General features: G+C 41.2%; 1 protein-coding gene across 1 annotated transcript in view; it reads left to right on the top strand.

Annotated features, from left to right (window-relative positions):
* Positions 1 to 22,170, top strand: part of insrb (insulin receptor b) — a 75,460-nt gene that overhangs the window by 10,224 nt on the left and 43,066 nt on the right. Inside the window, 1 exon segment of the mRNA XM_020613053.1 lies at positions 10,655 to 11,203. Coding sequence (XP_020468709.1) covers positions 10,655 to 11,203 — 549 coding nt within the window.

The raw sequence follows: 22,170 nt of genomic DNA, 5'->3' as shown, positions 1-22,170 counted from the left end.
ATCTTCCTCATTATTTGTTCGTGCTGGGAGACTTATGGCAATTTGCTACTGTAACAATGGTTAACTGGTTAACTAGGCGTCGTGAAGAATAGGAAGGAGACAGGCGCATAAGGACAGACTGGAGAGGAGGGAGTGTCCTAGTGTGGCAGAGCTGATGCCCAGCTTCTCTCTCAGAGAAGATGCTGGAGGGACTGATGAAAAGACAGAGTGAAAGGAGACAGAAAGATGAAGAGCTTACACCAAGTTTAGGTGGCTGCGTCAAAAATTTGTAATTCACTTGCATTTAAAGAGGGGCTATATTGAATCATGCCTTGTCACCTCAACATTTACCCATAAACACATAAAAGCAAATTGTCTGCATGTTTTTTCCCACAAAAATCCTTTGTAGATCAATAATGATGTCATATTAACATTCAAAGTGGTCTGTGTTGTAGTTCTTTCTCTTCATCATCAGTTTTTATTTATCACGCTGTAATAAAACTGCAGAACCAAGCCATCTTGGAACGAGTAACATTTGCAAACTTTGCAGCTCGATCTGATTTTATCGGAGAATGCTCACCTAGCCCACTGTGGTGTGTGAGATAACGTAGCGTGTCCTCCATAAGTGGTTATTTTTGTTGCTTTCATTGACCTAATATGGAAAAGTAAAAGTTTAATGAGACATGGACTGAAAATGGTGCTTTGCAGTCTTTGGTTGAAGCTGATTAAACAAGACAAATTCACAGCCCCTTGTACCATGTGTAAGAAGACACTGGAAATAAAAACTTTGGGAGTTGTAAAGGTACTGAACTTGCATGCGAGATCAGAAAAATGCAAAACCACTGTTAAAAACCTCCAGCGGACGTCTGCCATCAAGTACTATTGTCCTGAATTAACATCAGGAGTGTCCCCAGGGCCCAGTGCCAGCGTGACCCCTCTTTATCAGCAGTCAGCAACCTCTGGAAAGCATTTAGGTCCCCACACTGATATTAAGAGCTGGACCTTTGCACATGCTGTCTAAAAAAACTGAAGCCCAAGAATTTCCTGGAAAGTAATTTGTTAATAGTCAACTTAAATGAAAGTCACTTTCAGCTTTTCCCGTTTAGTGGTCGCCACAGCAAATCGTCACACTGACGACTCGCATGTTGACAACTTAAATAATTAGCTGATTTTTCTGAATATCCTTTATTGATGTGAAAAAGGTCTTAAATTGCTCTCAGTGGTGTTAAAAGGTCTTAAAATTAGCCTGGAGAAACCTTGTTTATATATTTATTGATAACATACAGAATAATCTTCATGTGTAGTGTTACAAGTCGTACAGGAATGCGAGTAATGAAAAGGGATTGGTAACACTTCTGTGCTTTGGTAAATGGAAGGAGCCACTGAAGCTGTGTGTACAGGCCTGAGCAATGGAAAAGGCAGAGGGAGGGAGAGATATGGAAAGAAGGAAGCAGAGAGGCGGGATGGGGGTGTGTGTGTGTGTGTGTGTGTGTGTACGTGTTTTCCCTTCTACGTGGGGACTTCTTCCTGACTCCATACCAACTCATGAGGACCCATTTCACGGTGGGGACCTAAGTCGAGGTCCCCACGGGCAAGAAATGGAATTTTAGGGTGGCAATGTGGTTTAGGGTTAGGATGAGGTTAGGGTTAGGTTAAGGTTAGGGTCAGGGTTAGGGTTAGGCAAGTAGTGCTTCTGGTTAAGGTTAGGGTTAGTCTACAGGAAATGAATGTAAGTCAATGTAAAGTCCCCGCAAACCACCAAACCAGACGTGTGTGTGTGTGTGTGTGAGAATGTGAGGTTTTCCTGCAGCAGCCAGTGAGAGCTAGTGCAGACAAATGGGCCATTAAACTGACCTGGCTCCTTTGCGCTCCATCCCTCCCATCTTGGTTTGTCAACTCCCCCAACATCAGATCCAGCCATCTCTCTGTTTGCTCCTCATTTTCTTGCTTGCTTTCCCACCTTCCCTGCTTGTTAATTCATCCCCTGATTCCACTTTATAGTCTCTGACACATACATACACGTTCATATATACATACAGATAAAATTGGTGTCTCATTTCATGGCAGTTAGAATCAAATTATTTCTTCTTTTCTTGGGTGTTTTTCTTCTTTTGCATCACATTTTGTATTCAGTTTCAGCTCAGAGTTGGCAGCCTTAGAGCAATCCCTTCAAAATCAGTAGGATTTGCCATGTTTGGGATGAGCTCACTTGTGCAATCACCACACAAGAGAATACCTCTACTAAACCCCTAAACCATTACCACTCGAGGTTAAAGCTACTGAATGTCAAAAGGTAGTATTAGCAGGTTGAGCTATAGCCTGGGCAGCTGTCCAATTGCAACTCTTGCGCTTCCCTCTTGTCTAAATCCTCCCTGAGCTTGACTTTTCTGTCTTAATGCTGCGTGGCTAAAGCATCAACAGGAAGCAGGATTGGAAAATGTCGCTGCACAGCCAGAGTTCAAATGTAGTGGTGCTGAAGATGGACTTTGTAGAAGAAATGGAAGAAGCTTCTTTGACAGAGCTGTTAGACAGGCGTAACATGTCCAGGTTCGTGTGTAACTCTGGTTTGTGGGTCAGAGAGCTGGCGGGGCTGGGCCTCGTGGCTGCAAGTGAAGCAGGAGAACCGAGCCCCAGCTGCCTCCCTCCCAGGCTGAGGCAAACCACACCAAGACACTCTGTTGCGCTCTGCTCGCTAACGTGGGAAGATGAAAAGGAACAGAAGATGTTTTTTGCATTACTCACTGTGTGTGTCTGTCTGTCTTGCACTATGTCTTTGGCACAGTCCAGCCTGCAGTTGATTAATTGCTTCGATTCTTATTCATAGTCTGCTGTCTGTTCCCAAATCCAAGCCCCCCCCAAACGTGCTTTTTATTTGCTTGGAGCACCACCTGGTTTAGCTGTTTTGCTGCCTTCACTTCAACAGCCATTTTTTTTTTTTTAAGATCAGAAACATGTTGTAATTGTAATCAAACAGGTTGTATGTGGTCATTTGATTTTGTGGAAAAACCAGATGGTGTTGTATTTTACTTATAGCACACATACCAGGTTCCACGTACAGATGAACTGTTGCAGGGAGCAAATGACCATATCTGCTATACATATTGATTCAGGTTTTTCAGTCATTGCTGCTTGTTTACTTTTTTGAGTATGGAGTCAGAACAGTGATGAAGTAGTGTGCTACATATAGAGACAAGCTGGCAATTTACAAAGTTGCCAGCTAAACTTTAGTTGAATTGGCCGGATGTTGAAGCCCTTCTTTAACCGATTGTTCTGTTATTTTGAACGTGAACATGGATGTTAAAAGGATCATACATTCTCAGTCACCCTATCTCACATCAGACTTATATATACTGTATGTGAAATATGTTTTACTTTCAGACCACACACCTAGATAGTGGATATGTGGTGTTTGTGTCGATGGACATGGACTCTAGGGATTGGATCAGATGCCCTATCACTCAGCTGCTGTCAAACATGGCAGTCCACACCTGTTTCTTCTGCCCTCTGTAATTCTGATTTGCTTCTATACTTGGGTTTTCCTCTCCTTCCTCCTGGCAGCCTTAAGTCCAAGGTCAAGCCAGGCTCATTGGAACCGTGAGTCATTGTTTTGAGAAACAAGTGACAGTGACCTGGCACCTTGCCTTCCCCCTTTACTTCCTTTATCTCTTCCTCATTCTTTCTCTTAGCCTCGTAGTTTGTCTCTCTGTCTCCCTCTGTCTGTACCTATACATCCCTTCTCCTTCCATTCCCTCCTCTACTCTCTTCTTTGCCAGTGCCGGAAGGTAGAGAGAGGGAGGCGAGCCAAAGTCACCAGTGTGGTCTGATTTAGGCCGCTCTCTTCTCTCTGCCATCTGAGAGCGCAGGGCCTGCATGTTGATCTTTTCTACCCACTTCAATCTACCACAGCCTGGCCCTGTGCCACAGCTGTAACGGGACCCAGCGTTGTATATAAATAGGCTAGGCCAGCTCCTCTTGCCATGGGAGTCTGAGGCAATGGAGGAACAGGTGCTCCAACCCACACACTCGTCCTCTCTCTCTCTCCACTCCATCTCAATTCCCAGGTGGCCCCTCCCCTCTCCCATCCCCACCTTTATTTGTTGTCCTCAAATATGGAAGTACAGGTCAGTTGTGATGCACGTGTTGCTTGTTATATTACTTGCTCATTGTCCCAGCTTACTGTTGGCATGAGATTTTAAAAAATATTTTCTGTGTGGTTTAATTTGGTGGCACACTGAGCCAATTTCCACTCTTCAGACTGCTCCCCTCTTTCTTTTCCTTGGCTTACGTAGTGTTATTTTGGTTGTCAACTCTCTTTGTTTTAGGGGTACAAGTTAGTACATGCCTCTCATGCTATTTCTCACAGCGTGGCATTGCACTGGGTGCACAGAGAGCTGGCTTCACTTCTCAGGACTTTTCCTCAGCTGTATTAACAAACAAATGCATTTTTCCACTGGCAGTCCACTTGGCACTGTGTCTGCATGTTCTCTCTCTCCTGGGGTTTGTTCAGCTACTGAGCTGTTGACAGATCTATAATCAGCAGATCACCTCATCAGTGGCAGCTTGTGCCTGAGCTGACAGAGAGAGGAAACTTCTCACAGTCCAGAGTTAGCTGCCACCTGGTTTCATGCTAGGCAGGTCTGGTTTCACGCTAAGCTAACATGCGGCTGCCCTCCACTACAGTTAAAACGGAGGCAGGCTGGTCCGCGGGCCGCAGAGGGCTCCACTCCCACCCTGTGAAACTGCCACTGTGATTCACTTTGTCACTTCCAGCCAGTTGCTGTTATTTGAGGTATATTAAATTCTCTGCAGGGGAGCACAGCTCTAAAAATAAAAGAAGAATCTATCTGAAATGGTAGCTGCACTATAACTGAGGCTGCAGCTGTGGGTGCTCACTGAATAGCAGTTTCTGTCAGAGGTAGCGATTACATTGATATGACCTGAGTTGCACCGGTCAGAGCTGAAATTATAGTAAGCTCGTTCTGTGCTTTGGCTTCATATTGGATGAGGAGAGGCTTGACGATGTGTGTGTGACAGTTAATGACAGGAAGCTAAAGTGACACATTTCTGTGTTTTCTGCTGTTTAATAGATGTTGTTAGAGCCATGTCGAATTAGTGTGAATTAGAAAAAATGTTTGGTTTTTGATCCCACTGATTATAAACAGCCAATACTAATTATTTAGAGCCATGATGGTCAATACTACTATAATATAAGCAATATCACTATTGTAAAAAAAGAAGAGAAGGGAAGAGTGATGGGATAGATGTTTCCTTTTTTGTTCAAGTTGCCCTATTGCAAGCACACTAAATAAACCAGTCTTCCTTTTCACTAGGGATGCAAACTTTAAGCAATTTTTGTAATCAATAGTCAGCCACATTAACAATCAATCAATGAATTGTTAATTTATGAAATACAGTTTCCATAATAAAACAAATTTTAACTACTGTTCACCGTAAAATCTGAGTTAATTGGGAATTTAGGGAACAGATGAAGTAATCGAAAAGAGACGAGTTATGAAGTCAAAATCAATTAATGACTTAATTTAAAATTGCAGAGCTTCAGTTCCTGTCTATTCAGAGATTGACCAGAGAAATGCCAGTTCTGGTTTTATGGAAGACAATACACATACTTTATGTCAGGACGAGTGGCTTGTGTGTTGTTCACTGTAGGTAGAAGAGCTGCTGGAAACATCTGCTCCAGTAGAAAAATGCATCTATACTCGGAGCAGGGCAGTCATCATTTTTGTGTTGATTTTATTTTTTTGCTGGAAGCACATATAAATTAGAGTAATGTCTGTCCTGGATGTTAGTAGTGCAGCTACAGCTGTGCTCTCAGCTGTCTGACAACTCAGTGGAAACGTCACAGTGCAGTGTTCATCAACACAACCGCAACACGTCTTTGTATCCTGCAGTGCCGGTTAATATATTTCTAATTCTTAACAGCCATTAATGATTAACATCCCTATATTTCACAGAGCTTTTTTTAAATAAAATAATATTCATATACCATATCTCTGTATTGTATACATGTTAAATGCCGAGTCCGTGATAGGCATTTTCACATATGCAGCCTTTATTGTCATTAGTTAACTGCATATAGCTGTGAAAGGGTCACAGGCAAGTAAGGAGCAACCGGACTGCACAAGCAGTGGCAACAGTACTGCTGAGTTTCAGGGATGAAGAGATTACAGTATTCTTTGAGCATCAACAATGCAGTAGTTAGATGTTGTTAGGATGCAGTGCAAGGCTGCATTTACACAACGCTGCAGTAAAAGAGACTGCATGGCAGAGGGGTATTGTTTCATGAGACGCAGTGGATTTGTTTAACAGCTCATTAGATGCCGAAACACAGCACAGCGGATTGTAACGACCATGGGCAGGCATTTACAACTCTGGTGATCAGTGGCATCTATTCTAGCTTTCGTTTTGATGTTCTTGAAGTAAATGGTAGAAATACAGCATTCATGTTACGAAGTGAGTCACAGAAAATGAGCGCCGTGTCATTTTGAAAATCAAAACTACCAAAATTCATACTACATTATGCTCTTCTATCAGTGTATGGATCAGCAGTTTTAATGCTGGTGTGTGAATGTTCACAACATTAAAATAATATTAAAACATAGCTTGTTTATAATAAATTAATTGCCTGTTTGAACAGCAGAAGCTTCTGCATTCACTTGAACAGTTTGGGCAGATTTATTCAGTTAATGTTACTGCATGAATGTGTGAAAAGACCTCATAACTATTCAAGCAGTGTAGTGACAACTGTCTAGATTCTGTGTTCTGTGTGTTTTTATGACAAGAACTGACATTTCTGGTGATGCAGTAACATGAGCACTTGAAATCTTGTTTTTAAATGAAAATGCATAGCCACACTTTTGAAAGGAACTGTTATTTTGTTGACTCTCAATCTCCAAGCTTTTCCTCTGCTCTATCTGTTTGTCTGACACCCCACTGTCCCTCCTTCCACCTCCTCATCTTCTCAGCCCTGCTGCCAAATTAAGTGTCAAACAGACAGGGAAGGCGGGTGGCTGGTCCATATTTCTCCTATAGATGTTTGCAGTATGGTACACTACGTTCTGGTCTGTGCTCTCTTGTTCCGTTCTCCACTCAGCTTTGACACAAACCTTGCTCTCCCCCTTGTTATTGTAATTAAGCACTCCTGTACAGCCACTGAAAGCACCAAGTTGTTTGTCCAAGGGTGGTCCTCAGGGGGAGGGTGAGCTACAGAAGTGTCACAGTCATTGCACCCCCCCACTGCCAACCACACAATGTTTTTTTTTTTTTTTTTTTTTTCCCCCCTGTATCACATATGAAATTCTGGCCTGGAGTTGGTCTCTCCAAGTCGGTCCCTTTCTTAACATGACCCAAAAATGATAAACTATGCAGCCCATGTCTCTGCTTCTGTCTGGATCCAGTCAAAGGCTCCATTTGTTGAGTGTTTGTAAATTGGAGGTGAACTTATTGTTTTGTTTGCGGCCAGAAGGTAGCACTCTGCACTTCGTTGCTGTTATCACTGGGAATAACACCAACTGCCACATAGAGCAGGAAGCAGTGTGTTTTTTGTTTCTGTTACAGTATGTGTCTAATAAAGAGGGTGCGGCCACGGTGATTTGGCTAGATTGTGTGACTGAGTTGCTGTTGTTGTTTGCATTATCTGACAAGATGCTTAACAGCTGAAATGGATTTAGTCCTATCTTATTAGTTTGTTTGTGGCTGCTTGTGGTGCTGGCTACAAGCAGAAGTATGCAAAGGCAAGCAGGATTTGGCCACGCTCCCAGTAATGTGCATACATTTGATTACTGCATTTACAAGTTTTCTGTCCAAGCTGTTGTTTTCAGATGTTTTGACATACTTGGCCAGTTACACAGCTCGTTGTGGTCCAGCTGCACCTCGTCTCACATTGACCAGCAATGTGACCGGTACGGGTGTGTGGAGAAAGATTTACAGACAGCTACTGTAGTTTAAACTTCCAGAAATTGATTGCTGCATTGACTCCACATGTCGGTCAGTCTGGGGCCAATGACCCTGGGATCTGTATGATTTCATCATCATTGTAAATGTCTTATTTTTTTTCCATTCATTTATAATAAAAATAATAACTTTATCTGTATAGCTCTTTTTTAAACAGAGTTAGGAAGTGCTTAACAATAAAACAACCTTTGGAACAGAAGGAGAAAAAAAATGCTCCAATTCAAATAGGTAACCGTGGGTGTCTGTGTCATCGTCCAGTCCATAGTGGGCCATTCTGACAAACATGAACACATTTGGATATCCAGGCAGCTACAGGCTGACCAGTGTAAATGTGAATAATTAACAGGGTGCTTAATGTCATGCTAATGCTAACTTCTGGGATGGCCTAGAAAATAACGTCATCCATACAACACTCTGAGTATAATAAAAGGGGAAAATACACCAAAAATGTGATACACACCAGTTACCATGCAGGAAACGTACCTAAAACAGAGCATCACTCAGAGGCGGGTGTCAGTACCATTCGACTGAAAACAGCAGATAAGACTGAGACCATTGGGTCACTTCAGTTTTAGCCAACATTCATAATCACCGGCCCGTTTTCAAGTTGCCTATTTATTTTGCTCTAACACTGTCACTGTTTTCACCAGATACTAATATATTGAAAATTGATTAAAATAGTGGGTTTAATTCTAGTAAAGATCAGTTTCATGGTTAGTTGTCTTGTTCTAAATTTGCAAATAGTGTTGCATTGCATTTTCATCATCAAGTGATAGGCCTTACTACTGATTATTCTCTCACTGTCAGTGTTTTAACCTATTAAATTGCTGAGAAAAGTAGTGCAATGTTAGTTTCTTGTAGTGGAAATTATTTTGTAAGGTTCCTGTCACAAGTTGCAGTCTTCTTGCATGTTGGTTACTGTCCATAATCATCAGTTTTAGGCCATAATGACTGCCAGTACGGTTGATTTGCTACATAAGTGGTGAACAAATTAATATTTTGTCTCACTCCTGCCAGTGTGTCTAATGAGTAAATTCACTGCAAAATTTGAGTATGCATTTGTGCATAATTCTTTCATTTTTAACACCATGTTCAAATATTATGTCACTTCGCTGTATCAAGCAGTATATCACATCTTTTCCATATTAAACAGCAGCAGCTTTTCTTTGCATAAGCTGACACTTCTAGATGACTTCAGATGCACTTGTTCTTAATTTTATGTACTCAGAGGTGGGTCTTCTCAATTGTTTCTGTGTTGCTTTTTAGATACAAAGCAATTACTGTAATAGATGAGACTTTTTTCTTTAACTGCTATAAAATAAGTTAGGAATGTGCTTTATTAGTGGTAGCAGGCAGCAGCAGCATTGTGTTTCTCTTTGTCTATCTACTTAGGTCCCCTGATGAATTCTCCACTCCCTTGATATGTTTGTGTGTCTGTCTGTGTACATGCATTCGGTGGTCTAAATGTGGGCTTGTGTGTGTGCACGCGCCAGTGTGCAGCAGCTAAAGAGTGTATGAATGAGCATGGATAAGCATTTTGCTTCTAGGCTAAATTTTTTCTTAACCCCTTCATGTCTGCTTCATTCATATCAGACAGTGCCATACAATAATTTCCTCTCTGGAGAAATGATGCCAGTGAGGAGAGAGAGACTTGGTGTGTGTGTGTGTGTGTGTGTGTGTGTGTAAGAAGGAGGGAAGGAGGGAGTGCCTACGGCCAGTCAAACTGTAGCGGGTTTCATGAATGGCTCTGCTCTATTTAATGCAAATCACTGGTGGTTTCATGGCTTAAATGAGAAAAATAAGGATCTGTTAATGTTCATATCCAGTTGCTTTAATACTGTTGCAAATCAAGGATGGATCTTTTGGCTGTTTACTGTAAGCTGCAGTCACCCTAAGAGCAAGAACATTTCTCTGCATTTACACCGTGGTGTTCTCTTCTCATTATTGTCTGTACAAGCAATTAAAAACATCATTATGTACATCATATTTACATCAGAGAGAGTAGGCTAAATTAGTGTATCAGCCACTTGATGGAAAACTAGACCAAACTAAGTGTAAGAAATTTTTCAAGGAAAAATATAAAACGCCCTCTAATTCCAGTTCTGAGTTGTGGATTTGCTTCTTTTCTTTATATGATGATAAACCCAATATTTTTAGGCTCTCTACTTTAGGTATGACAAAATGTGAACTTTGATCATGCCACTTTGATCAAACACTGATACATCATGGAAAAATATTGTGGTGATTTGATAAAGAAGTTAATCCTTTGTTGTATGTCTGTTAGGAGCTCCTCTCAGTGTATCGCATTTCAAATCAAGAGCATGAGATACTACAGCCTCCAAAGTTGTTCATGAAGTGAATCAGCACTTCTTCAATAAGAACTACCTTCATTAACATTGAACTTATTGTTTGGTTGCTGTATTCAACTACATTAGATTTAGTTTGGTGTAGCTCATTAAACTGGCAATTGAGTCGATATTTGAAAATACACAGTTGCTTAACATTAAAGCATTCAAGAGGAGTTTTTATTTGGCAGCTTCCTGATATGAGTTAATAGCTAGAAATGTGAGGAAGAGGATGGTATTTCATTAAATGTCAATAAAATTCTGGATGAACTGTTTAAAAAAAACAAAACAAAACAAAAAAAAAACACTTGTAACTTGTGACTTGTTCTTAACATCTGTGTCCCTCTTTGTCCTTCCAGTCTGCTCGAGCAGGGACATCCGGAACAATGTGGCCAACCTCCAGACTTTGGAGAACTGCACCATCATCGAGGGCCACCTGAAGATTCTGCTCATGTTTAAGACCAAGACCGAGGACTTCAGGGGCCTCAGCTACCCAAAGCTGCGAGTTGTGACTGACTATGTGCTGCTGTTCAGGGTCTATGGCCTTGAGACCCTCAGCGATCTTTTCCCAAACCTGACGGTGATCCGTGGCAACAACCTGTTCTTCAACTACGCTCTTGTGATTTACGAGATGCTGCAGCTGAAGGAGGTAGGCCTTCACAGTCTCATGAATATCACCCGGGGCGCCGTGAGGATTGAGAAGAATCCAGATTTGTGCTACCTGGCCACCCTGGACTGGTCCAAGATCCTGGACTCAGTGGAGGACAACTTCATTGTGGCCAATAAGAATGATAGGGAATGTGGAGATGTGTGTCCTGGCACGACCCAAGGTCAGACCACCTGCCAGCAGAACACCATCAATGGACACTTCAGGGGACGCTGCTGGTCACAGAACCACTGCCAAAGAAGTAAGTGAATGTGTGTGTTGTCATGTTGCTTACTTCACACTAGCTGCAAAGTTGATCATTGTCAGGTGTTTAAAGTCCCCATGGCATGCTTGTTTCCAGCCATTTAATATTTAATCTTGGGTACCTCTAGATTAGCTTGGCACTCCTCATAACTCCAAATAGTCTTTTTTTCAGAATCATAAAATCAAAAAGCCTCTTCCTAAAACGAGAGGATAGTTCATGAACGCATACAACTCCTGCTGCCAGTGTTGTGTTGCAAATGGACAGCACAACGAATCGTGATGACATTAATTAATGTGAATTTCTCCTCCATAGATAGGTAAACAATGGTATACAGTATGTACCGATGAAAAGAGATGATTAACACTGTAAACAAAGCGGGTAATTGAGAAACCCCATATTTTTACTGACCTAATGCAGACACTAACTTCTCTAGCCTTACAACAATTCTCTCTAACATTTCAGAAACAATGCATTAACAGACAGGCAATGTGTGTGTTTTTTCTAAACTTACCGTTAAGTCCCACTGAGTAGTGAAATTAATTCCAACAGGTAGCATAGCTCTGACAATAACATCATGGGTCATTAATCCGCTGGTTAACCAGCAACACATCACATGCGGCAGACCCACTGGCCTCAAGCAGTCAAAACAAACAGGTATTGTGTTCCGGGGGAATCTAGCGTTGATCAGCTGATCACTAACCATGGCAGTGGCTTCACAGGCCAGCTGCTTTGTAGGTTAGATCCAGTCAGGTAAAATGGCGAGTCCCTGTACAGGAGCATTCCCAGACATGCAGTAACCTCAGACCTCATATTTTTCTCCACATCCTCTGGTCACAGTGCAGCGGCAGCAGGGCAAATGTATCCACAAAACTAGGCACAGCTGAAAAATTCCACGTATACATTGGCACTGATTTTATATATATATATACAAGCTTTATTGAAAGCATACATAACAAGGCAGTGTAACATTTTGCCAATATCATGGGGGAGCCAGTGAATGTCAGACAAGCTCACATGAGCATGCCCATTCAAGGGGATCTTTAAACTATCACTTAATAGTTTATTTTTGGTAGAAAAAAAGTCTCACAAGTGAGAGTTTGCGAGATGAGTTACTTCTGCATAGAAATACTAGAGCATATATGTTCATCTCATTTTTTTGAACTTTAGGTCACATCTGAGATGATAATTCACTGTTGTAACATTGCAGATAAGCCAGAAAACAAGGGAAAGCATGCCATGGGCCCTTTAAACTAGCGTGATACTTGCCAAAATAACAGCATGACTTTTACACATGCAGCAGTGGAAAGATCTCCATATTTTCTGACTCTTGTGTGCAGATGTGATAGTATAGCACCTCTCCAGAATCCATTTTGCTGCCTGTTGTAAATCACTGCATTGACACACTTAAGTAGATTTCCAATCAATTGTAGTGGAAATTATAACCAAATCTTTTAGAAAATCGGCAGAAGAAAATACAAAGGAATGCGTACTGCACAGTTAATCATTATTAGACCATGATCTCGATTTCTACCCCTGTGCTATCTCATTCCTACATGACAACGATTGTGTCATGTTAGCATTAGCATGGAGATCTACAGCATCAAATCGAGCCTCCCCTTTTCTCCATTAGCTGTATCAACCAATGACAGGACCGCGTTAACATCACGTGACAAACTCTACACAGAAAAACAGGGTCTCTGGAAAACACTTTAAGTGGGAGCTACAGTCTGTCCAGATTGCATGTTGGGCATCATAACCATCCCAGTACATACACAACTTTCTGATGTTGGCAGTTGTCCGTCTGATTTTCTGTTTTCTTTTCCTGTAGATTTCTGTTTTTCTGCAACTTTTTTAAACTAACATTGCAACATTTACTCCCACTTCACATTGTGAGCAGCTGCTATGTGCAGGTGAGAGAGGGGCACTTGGTAATGATACTTCACTCTTGAGGGCATAAAAGCTGGTGATGGAAACCCATCTAATAAGAATATACAGTGGGGAATTTTTTCTTCCTAGAAGTCAGTTGAGGTGACTGATGCTTTATTTCAAATGGCTTATATAATGATTTCTGTGAGGCAGAGGCCTGCAGCAGCGAGGGGGTCACGGACCTGCCAAGCCCTCTGATTAGCATTTATTGACTGGAGCATTGTGGGAAAGTGATCTGTAATTATAGACTCAGCATCTGCTTGATGTGTTAAATGACTCAACTGCATTAGGTAGACCATAAGGGAAGGAAATTCACTTAAAGAATGAGTTTAGAGTGAGGTGACAGGATAAACCAGTGTAGTACATGTTTCTTAGAAATTGCTGTTTTTCTTTTTTTAGTTGAAAAAAAAAAATGCTGCGGGTCTTGTTGATGTTGCAGCCAGTTGCCAGTGTGTCGGCCAGTCAGTCAGTCTTCTTCTCCTACCATAATAAACACAGCGATTGGCTTCAAATGTAAGACACCCATTGGTTAAAAGCAGATTTTATAGAGAATGCTTATTATTTTTTTAAGGCAATTATAGCTTGTGTGTGTGTATGTTTTTTTTTTTTTTTTTGTTTCCTCCTCCTGTCGCTGTGTCTAAAAGAAAGGCTGGCGTTCAAAGCGTAATGACCTCTGCCATGTTTAAACAACAGTGACTGTTGGAGCCCACATATAATGTCGGCTATGTTCTTGATTTTCTCCACTGTCAGGAAAGTCATGCAGGATATGGCTCTCTTTGTCTTTGTCATTGTCTTTGTGTTTCAACTTCAGTTTGGTAGAGTTTTATTTAGGACAAAACAATAGTGCTTAGCATTACAAGGGAAAAGCAATGAACTCAAGGATGTGTTGTGCAGGACTCTGGGTATTGTAAAACTCTTTAGATTTTTACTCTACTTGCAAACTTAAGAATAAAAACTATCAAAATTTGAACAAGTTAATTTGAGAGAGCTCCTAACTTCTCTGAAGTTGGTTAAAAGTAGGTTTTTAGATGACAGAGGCAAACACACACACCTCCCAGGACATGTTTTGGAGTGATTGTACAAAATATGATTAGTCATAATGAATTATATGTTAGCTGAAGCTATAATTCAGAAGTGGGTTGTTTTGGCTTGTCACTTGAATTTGATTAGAACATTTCATGGGATGTTACACCACTCTTTTTTGTTTTTCCACTTCCTATGCACATTCCTGGCCTGCCCTTGTCAATGTGGTATTAAATTAGCCTTAAAACACATTTGACTCCTATTAGAGCATTCTTTGAAGTTTGATATAACATGTATTTTAGAGATGAACAGCCCTGACCATAAAAAAAAGGAATGTTGACTGAGCAACAGGGGTGCGTACAAAGACTTGTGTTTGTCCGTTCATGTCTCCTTTTGCTTGGGGTAGGCCAGAGGAGGAGGTACGATGCTGCTCTCTGTGTCACGCGACAGGCACCAGTTTAGTCAAGAGCTGTGTGTCAAAGCACGAGCCACTGCAGCAGGGTGAGTGTGCTTACACTTACTTTAGATGTTTGCAAGGGTTTACCTCAGTTCATGACCCCACTGCAACAGCTATGTTTTTATACAGCATACTGGTTAAATGTCAAATCAGTGTTATACTACATTAGAATACTGTATTTACACATAAAATATAGTTGGTCTCAAAGCAACTCTAAAAATAATAGCAGTAGCAGTAATGGCAATATTAGCAGTAAGTTTTGAGTCTCTTTAATGTTACTTTTTAATGCTTTGTACAGGTATAACAGTGTATCCATGACTTGTTACAGCCCCACAGGTCAATCTACAGTAAAAAACCTGAAATACAAGGATGTGGACATTTTAGAAAAAGAAATGTATTGGGAAAAATAAGACGTGCTCTTTTTGCAACCAACACTTCTGTAAATAATAACTTGCGGTTTGCAAACTTTAATGCATACATGCTGTACATGTGTGCATTTGCACACAGAGATGCCAGCGCAGGGCGGAGTAATATTAGACAGGACATTTAAAATTTATGAGAGTGGCAACTGTGGGATTGTTTTTGTTGTGTTTTTACAGGGTTCCACTTGCCTTATATAAGAGCCTGGGGTGAACCTGCATTCCTCTGATCTTACATATGTTCCTTACAAGCAGGAGGACCACATGTGTGCACATGCAAGTGTCTTTGCACCCAGAATGGTCATTGTAATAAGAAATGGGCATTGCCCTTAACTAAGCCATGTATGAGATCTGGCACTCATTGAGCACATTTACATTGCTCAGTGCTGTTTTGTACCTGTGTCTGTGTCTCTGGTGTACATACAACCCCAGAGGCATCAGGATTGAAGTGAGTGTTTATTTTGAACAAAGAATAAAACTGATGAATTATCACACCAAATAATGTGCTGCTGTGTTGTTTTCAACATAATACTGGACACAGATGATTTAGAAATCACTGTTTTTCAATATTGATTTTACATACCATCCCAACTTTTTCTGATTTGAGGTTGTATTTATTTGGTGTAACTTTGTTCAGATGTGGAGCTTCAGTACAGTAGTAGGTTTGGTCAGATGCACTTAACGCTGCAAATTTCTCAGCCTTTACAAACTGTTGGTATTTTCTGTGGTTTTGTTACTTGATTGAATGCAGGTGATTGTTTTCACTCTGGACAACAGTAGCACAGTAGTAGATTCTGATCAAGGGTAGTAATGTGTGTTTGGGGTACAGTGTTGAGCAGGTCAAAATTCCCAAAGAAGGAATTTGAAATGAGTAAATTCCTGCCAGTCATACATCATGTGCCATTCTGCAATTGAGCCTGCTTATGGATGCCCCTATAACAAAAAGCAAACACGGTTTCTCATTCAAGGATTTTAACCATAAAAATGCTAGCTGATGAAATGTCAGATTGGCAGCAAAAGAACGAAGCTAAAAACACCCAGGAGGAGGTTGTCAGGTCTGAGGTCAGTGGGGTTCATGGAGACCTGCTGTAAATGAGACACACAGGATGTGTAGCCATGTGGATACAACCTGCACATCCACATTTGCACAGGACGCATCCAGATTGAGTGAATTGTCCAAAATGATTGCAGTTGTGTTTTTGCCACTTTTAACTCATAAGTTTGCTTTTAAGATAAATGTTTTGATCCAACAACTAAATCTGATGCCCTCTTTATAAAGTAGAGATGTAGTTCTTTTGCACAATGAATGGCTTTTTAACTTAAAAGTGGCAATATGTTTTCTCGGTGGGACATGAAATAACTATGAAAGACATCTTGAAAGACGGTTTAAATTTGCCTGAATGTAAACAAAAATAGGAGTATAAATTAAGAAATGCTACATCTAGAGATGCTACAATGCTATGCTATATTTGCAGAAGAGAGACAGACACACAGAGAGAAAACATGCACACAAGGCTGAGGACTGGATTTTCAAGGTAAAGAGAGAAAAAGCACAACTAGAAAGGAAGTAAGGGTAATATTCACAGATGAGAGATTTGGGGAATGGGAACAAACAGTGGATCTCCTGTTTAAATAAGACTGTTATTGAGGCCTGGCACACTGTGTTCACAGACATCAGCCAGCGCTGTGCTTGCATAACACACACACACACACACACACACACACACGAAACCATACACACAAACAGGATGAGAGACATCTTTTTGGGTCAAAGTTCACTTCGCCTACATGCTTTGTTGTTGGCTATGGTTGTTTTCACGCACACACTCAAACACCTCGTGACAGAAGCTGCAGAAAATGCCCTCTCTCTATTACTTTACCCCTTTCCCACTGTCACAGTGGCACAGGTTAAACCTCTGATGGTGGTTGATGTAAGTAGCTCAGTGTGAATCATTTGGTGTGGCCTTGTGACCCTCCTCTGACCCAGAGGTAACCACAGCTTCAGGAGTATGGATAGGAGTTTAATTCTGTGAAGGAGACTGCACTGATATTTCCTGCTGTCTCGAATATTTTAGTACTAAACTTGAAAACCTAATGCAGCTTGTTACATCAGGTACACAAATGCTCATGCTGTTGTATCAGCTTTTATTCACCAGCTCAATGGTAATGGAAACAGATTTGTTCGTAACATCCACTTGCAAAGTTTTCATGAGGATACTGGCATTCACTAATGTTTCCTTTTCTGGGTTATTTAGTTCTCTTCAGTTCTACAGTTATTGTAAATCTTATAATACTATATAACCGTTTTGTGATTATTAGTATTTATTTCATATTTGGCCAGTGTTGAGGCTGTCGGTGGAAGCGTTTGGTTGTCAAGTACAACATCTGAGATCAGACTCAATGAGTTTAAAGGGACTTGGATGCACGTATGGAGGTGTGCTCACCTGAGAGAGCTGTGTGTGGCCCCGATGTGCTGGTCCAGCTCGGATACCTCTGGGCAAGCCTGTCCTCCTCTACTGGTTAGCGTCTCTTTTTCATGATTGTTTTGTTGCCTCAGGTTTGAGATCCAAACCATTAATTCATCAGTTGTGCACCTTTCATATACAGTGTTCACTGAATGAGTAAAAGCATCTCAGGCATCTTTTTTTTTTGCTTTATTTTATATCCACTACTGACACTACTAAATATGGCAGCTCATTCGTTGTTCTCCGCTTCACAAGAGTTTGTTGCTCCAACGTCTTTAGATTTTCGTTGTTGCGTTCCTGGGTTTCTCTTCTCTTTTCACTTTCCGTGTGAGACTGTGTGCACATGGCCCTGCACTCTCATTCCCTTTTATGGTCACTGGTTGGGCATTAACCTATGCTAATTAGGAACAATTGGCATGCACTTTCAAATTATGAACACATGGGATTCATCAGTATAAGGACACAGGTGCGAACAATTCTGCGGTTTATGAATGTGTTCATGTATCAGACAGACTTTTCTTAGGACCTTTCTTAAGAACAACAGAGAAGAAATTTATGAAAACACTTAGGAAGATCTTGGGGAATGAGACTCATTATCATTTCCATTAGTGTCTTATTTCTCATGCTGTCACATGAAACCCAACAGTCAGTATGGATAAGATGAGGGTCAGATGAGGAGACCAGGAGAAGAGGAGAAGGGGCTGGTCAAAGCAAAATAAACAGAGCAAAACAAACACGGCGGGGCGTTTTCAAGTGTAGCTCCCAGGTACACATGCAGACATGAACTCAAAAACCACACACAGACTTGCCAGAGTGGCGAGTGGCCAAACTAGAGGAAACTAAAGAGAGAAAGAAAATGACAGTATTAGGAATGAAGGCGCCCAGTGAAGTGTGCTGTTGGCCTGTGCCCACAACCAAACAAAAACACTTCGCTAGTCTAGCCTCTTAATTGGGGTGTAAAAGTGTCTCTGCTTAGGCTGCTTGCAGACTCACTTGTTTCTTAATCTCTTCTTCTTTTCTGTCTTTGGTTTTTGCAGTTTTTATTAAGAGTTAGATGAAAGAGTTTTCCTGAAGCTTCATTGGCCTAAAGCCTAAATCATTGCGGGAGACCTATACTTTCTGTAAATGCTGTTCAATTATCCTGCCATGATTTCTTTGTTTGTGTGAGTTTAAGCATCTTTGTTCATGTTTTGCTCAGCAGTGTGTGAAACCTGTGGCTCATATATGACTAACAATGACACAAACTTTGCATTACTTTGAACAGAAAGAAAATGGAACAAATCTGAACCGTATGCAAATATGCACAAGATTCCGGCAATCTCGGGCAGAGTACAAATAATTGCATGTGCGCTGTGGTTCTCTCTCCATCGTATCATGGCTGTGTAAATAAAACGGAGGAAGATTCAGGTAAAAGTAACCTGTGAAAGCCATGAGACTGATTGAAGCCAGCAATGTTATGTATGCCATGTCTGAATAGGATTTCCTTTTTTATTAAACAAAATTAGCCAAAGCTTTCAAAGGATCTACTGTATTTCTGAACACATGGATCTGTACATTAATGCTGCTTTAACTGAGAGAATTTGATTGAAGAAGTAAAGATTACAAATCTGATTTTACCGTTTGGCACTGAACAGTTTCTACTGACCCTTTTTAGTTAGTACCAAAAGATTTCAATGTTCCACACTAAGTTGTAATTTTGAAATTCTGCCATTAATGTAAAACATTTCTAAATTGAAAATGCCCTGACAGTGTTGTTTTGATGTGTGTAAAGCTGATTGGGTGAAGTGTTGGCCTAGAGTAATGTTTAAGGGCTTTTACTGTAGTCTCTATTTGCAGAGAAAAAGTCATAAATCAATAAACAGTCCTAATAAACCAGAAAAGGAATTAATTAATATCATGAATTAAATGTCAAGTTTCTTCTTAACATTTTCTAAGCATAATAAGCTTTTAAGAATGAATGCAGCAATGAATACCTAATGGACATTTTTGCAGTGTGTCTAAAACTGGTTGCAAAATACAACCAGATAACGGCAGCCTGGAGGCCTGGGGCCATTCAAACTTTGACCCAGATGCTTTTCTAGTGAGAGGGCACTCGGAGCTAGAAATGTGGTCCAAATGTTGTCTCCTTCACTATTTAACTAATTCACTTGGCCACCTACAAATTGGAGCTTGTTTTACAGTCAACTAAATAACTTGTACACATTAAGAGTTAAGCATAGTACTGAACATGTATGATAGGGTAATGTAATGTGTGTTTAACGTGTCTTTGAAACACTTTAGAAACATATTGGAAGGTGCCTAGCTTAACATACTGTATGCTCATAGGCTCCTACACAACAGGATGTCCCCTTAGCACTGGGGGTTAGAGCCAGCAGATAAAAATGTCCAGCTTTAGAAATTTTATAGTCTCTCACAAATTCCGTTCTGTTCCTAAGTACAGTGAATTGCAGTTAATGTGACCCTGATAGTGAGACGACACTCTTGTAAACAGAAGACAGCTTTCTCCTATGTATTGCCATAGAGCGGTAAGATCTGTTTTGACACTGCTCATTTGTGATAGAAAGCTTTCCCGTGGTGCTTTATCTCACTGGCGTCTGAATTCCATTTAATATGTTATAAGGGACAGGGACTGAGAGGAAGAGATGAAAACTGAAAGAGAGGGGAACGTAAAAGGAAGGAAGGATGGAGAAGGAGAGGTAGTAATCTCACTCCTGTCTTTTCCTTCCTGGCAGCTTTCTTCTCTGTTAACAATTGCAAATGAACTTTTATAAGCTGGCAGCAGTTATGTATGCGCATGCGCACAGCATCCATGCAGCACGTGCAGTAGCAGGCAAGCAGTGCTTGCTGAGCGCCTCAGGGATCTGGAAAACTCTCTTCTCCGGCTCATCAATGGACTGGCACTCCCACATCCTGCTTTACACACATATACACAAAGTGCACATGCTTATACCCGACTGTAGCAGTGCACTTTCAGATAGACACATGCACACAGAGCCAAATGTTGACACTGCTGCCCACTATACTAACAGGGGCTGTTAGTAGAAACATCAGTAGACTGTAGTGTGGAGTTGATGGGGGCTTGTGAGGATACTAACATGCTGGAACAAGATAAATGGTTGCTGTTGCTACGCTGTCATTTTTTTTTTAGAGCTGTCAAACAGAGAGAGTTAGTTACTTATGTTATTTCTTTAAATTCCTTGCATTTTTATAGAATACACATTTTATATTTTTAAATTAGGACAAGTAGATATTGAGAGGGTAAATGATATTCCTTCCTAATGAGGGCAGTAGTTGGATTTCCTTTGTACATGTGTTTTGATGTGTGTGAGAATTTGTGTGTGAGCTGTGGAGGCGAGCATGTTGGCAGGCGAGTGGTTGTTACAGCCTGAGCTGTCTGAAAGGACTTCCTCATTGCTTCCTGCCTTTTGTCCAAAGCACTTCCTACTGCAGAGCTGTACAACTGGGCCCTTGGGGCAGAGGGGCCGGGCAGGGCACTATTGTTTACATGTGACAGAAAAGCAAAGTTAAATGAGCTGTTCACAGCTGGCAGGTTGGCAACCCTTTTAAAAGCAATACCAGGCTCTGCCAGTGCTGCAAATGTTTATTTCATGCATGTGTTTGCAAGCCTCCAGCACATGCAAACCCCCAGGTTGTGAACCAGTATGTTAGAAATTAGACTGCAGGCAGCTGAGATGGGAGATGTGTCTGTGTGTGGTGGAGGAAAAGGACCCTCCCTCTGGTGGATGGAACCGGACAGATTTCAGGTGTTTTCCCACATTGGATAACTGCTTCCAGTTCTGACATCAACCCTACACACTGGTGCACACACACACGTTTGTCCTACCATAGTTGTGAGGGGACACTCATTGACATAATAAGTTCCTTAGCCCTGTGAGCGTATTATGACAAACTGGGCCCCTGGGTGCAGGGAGGTAAAGGGCCTCCCCCCGGCCCTCCTGTATAGGAACGTCAGTCATTTTGTGTTTCGTCATATTTGTTCTGCATCTCTTTAAGGTAGTCTTGCATATTTTTGTGATTGTTTTGTGTCTCTTTTGGTAGCGTTGCATCTCATTTTGATAGTTCTGTGACTCTTTGCAGTCCCTTCGTGTCTGTTTATGGCCATGTTTTGGTTTTTTTTGTTGTTGTTTGGGGGCTCTTTTGGGATGGCTTTGCATCTCTTTGTGGCCATTTTGAGTCAGTTTGTGGTTGTCTTGCTTATATTTGTAGTCTTAAATGAGCTCTTTGACTTTTAAAGAAGAAATAACAACAGTCACTTTATTCAGAGGCTCTAGCCAAGGGCCCCCTGATCTCTCAGGCCCCTGGGCCTGTGCCCAAAATCTAGCAGTAGTTTCAGGTCAGGTGTACCTGAATGTTATTGGTTCTGCAGGTGGTACTGGAAAAGTTAAGAAAACAGATTTCCTGTATATTATCACTACATAAAAGTTATCTTGCACATTTTATCCCACCAACTCCGCTTCTGATGAACACATTTATCTATGATGCGTTTTCCTGATCCAGAAGACAGATCTGTCTCCTGGAGCCTGTGTGCGAGGGGCGGGGGCGGCACCATGCAGCGCACACACGATGGAAAAGAACTTGACTATGTGTGGTTACACTTCACTGGGGTTGATACTGACACTGCTCGTTGCAACAGGTCTTTTCCATGTAAGGATG

This window comes from Monopterus albus, unplaced genomic scaffold (assembly GCF_001952655.1).
Source record: "Monopterus albus unplaced genomic scaffold, M_albus_1.0 scaffold129.1, whole genome shotgun sequence".
NCBI lineage: Eukaryota > Metazoa > Chordata > Actinopteri > Synbranchiformes > Synbranchidae > Monopterus > Monopterus albus.
This window is presented reverse-complemented; position numbering and strand designations above follow the sequence as displayed.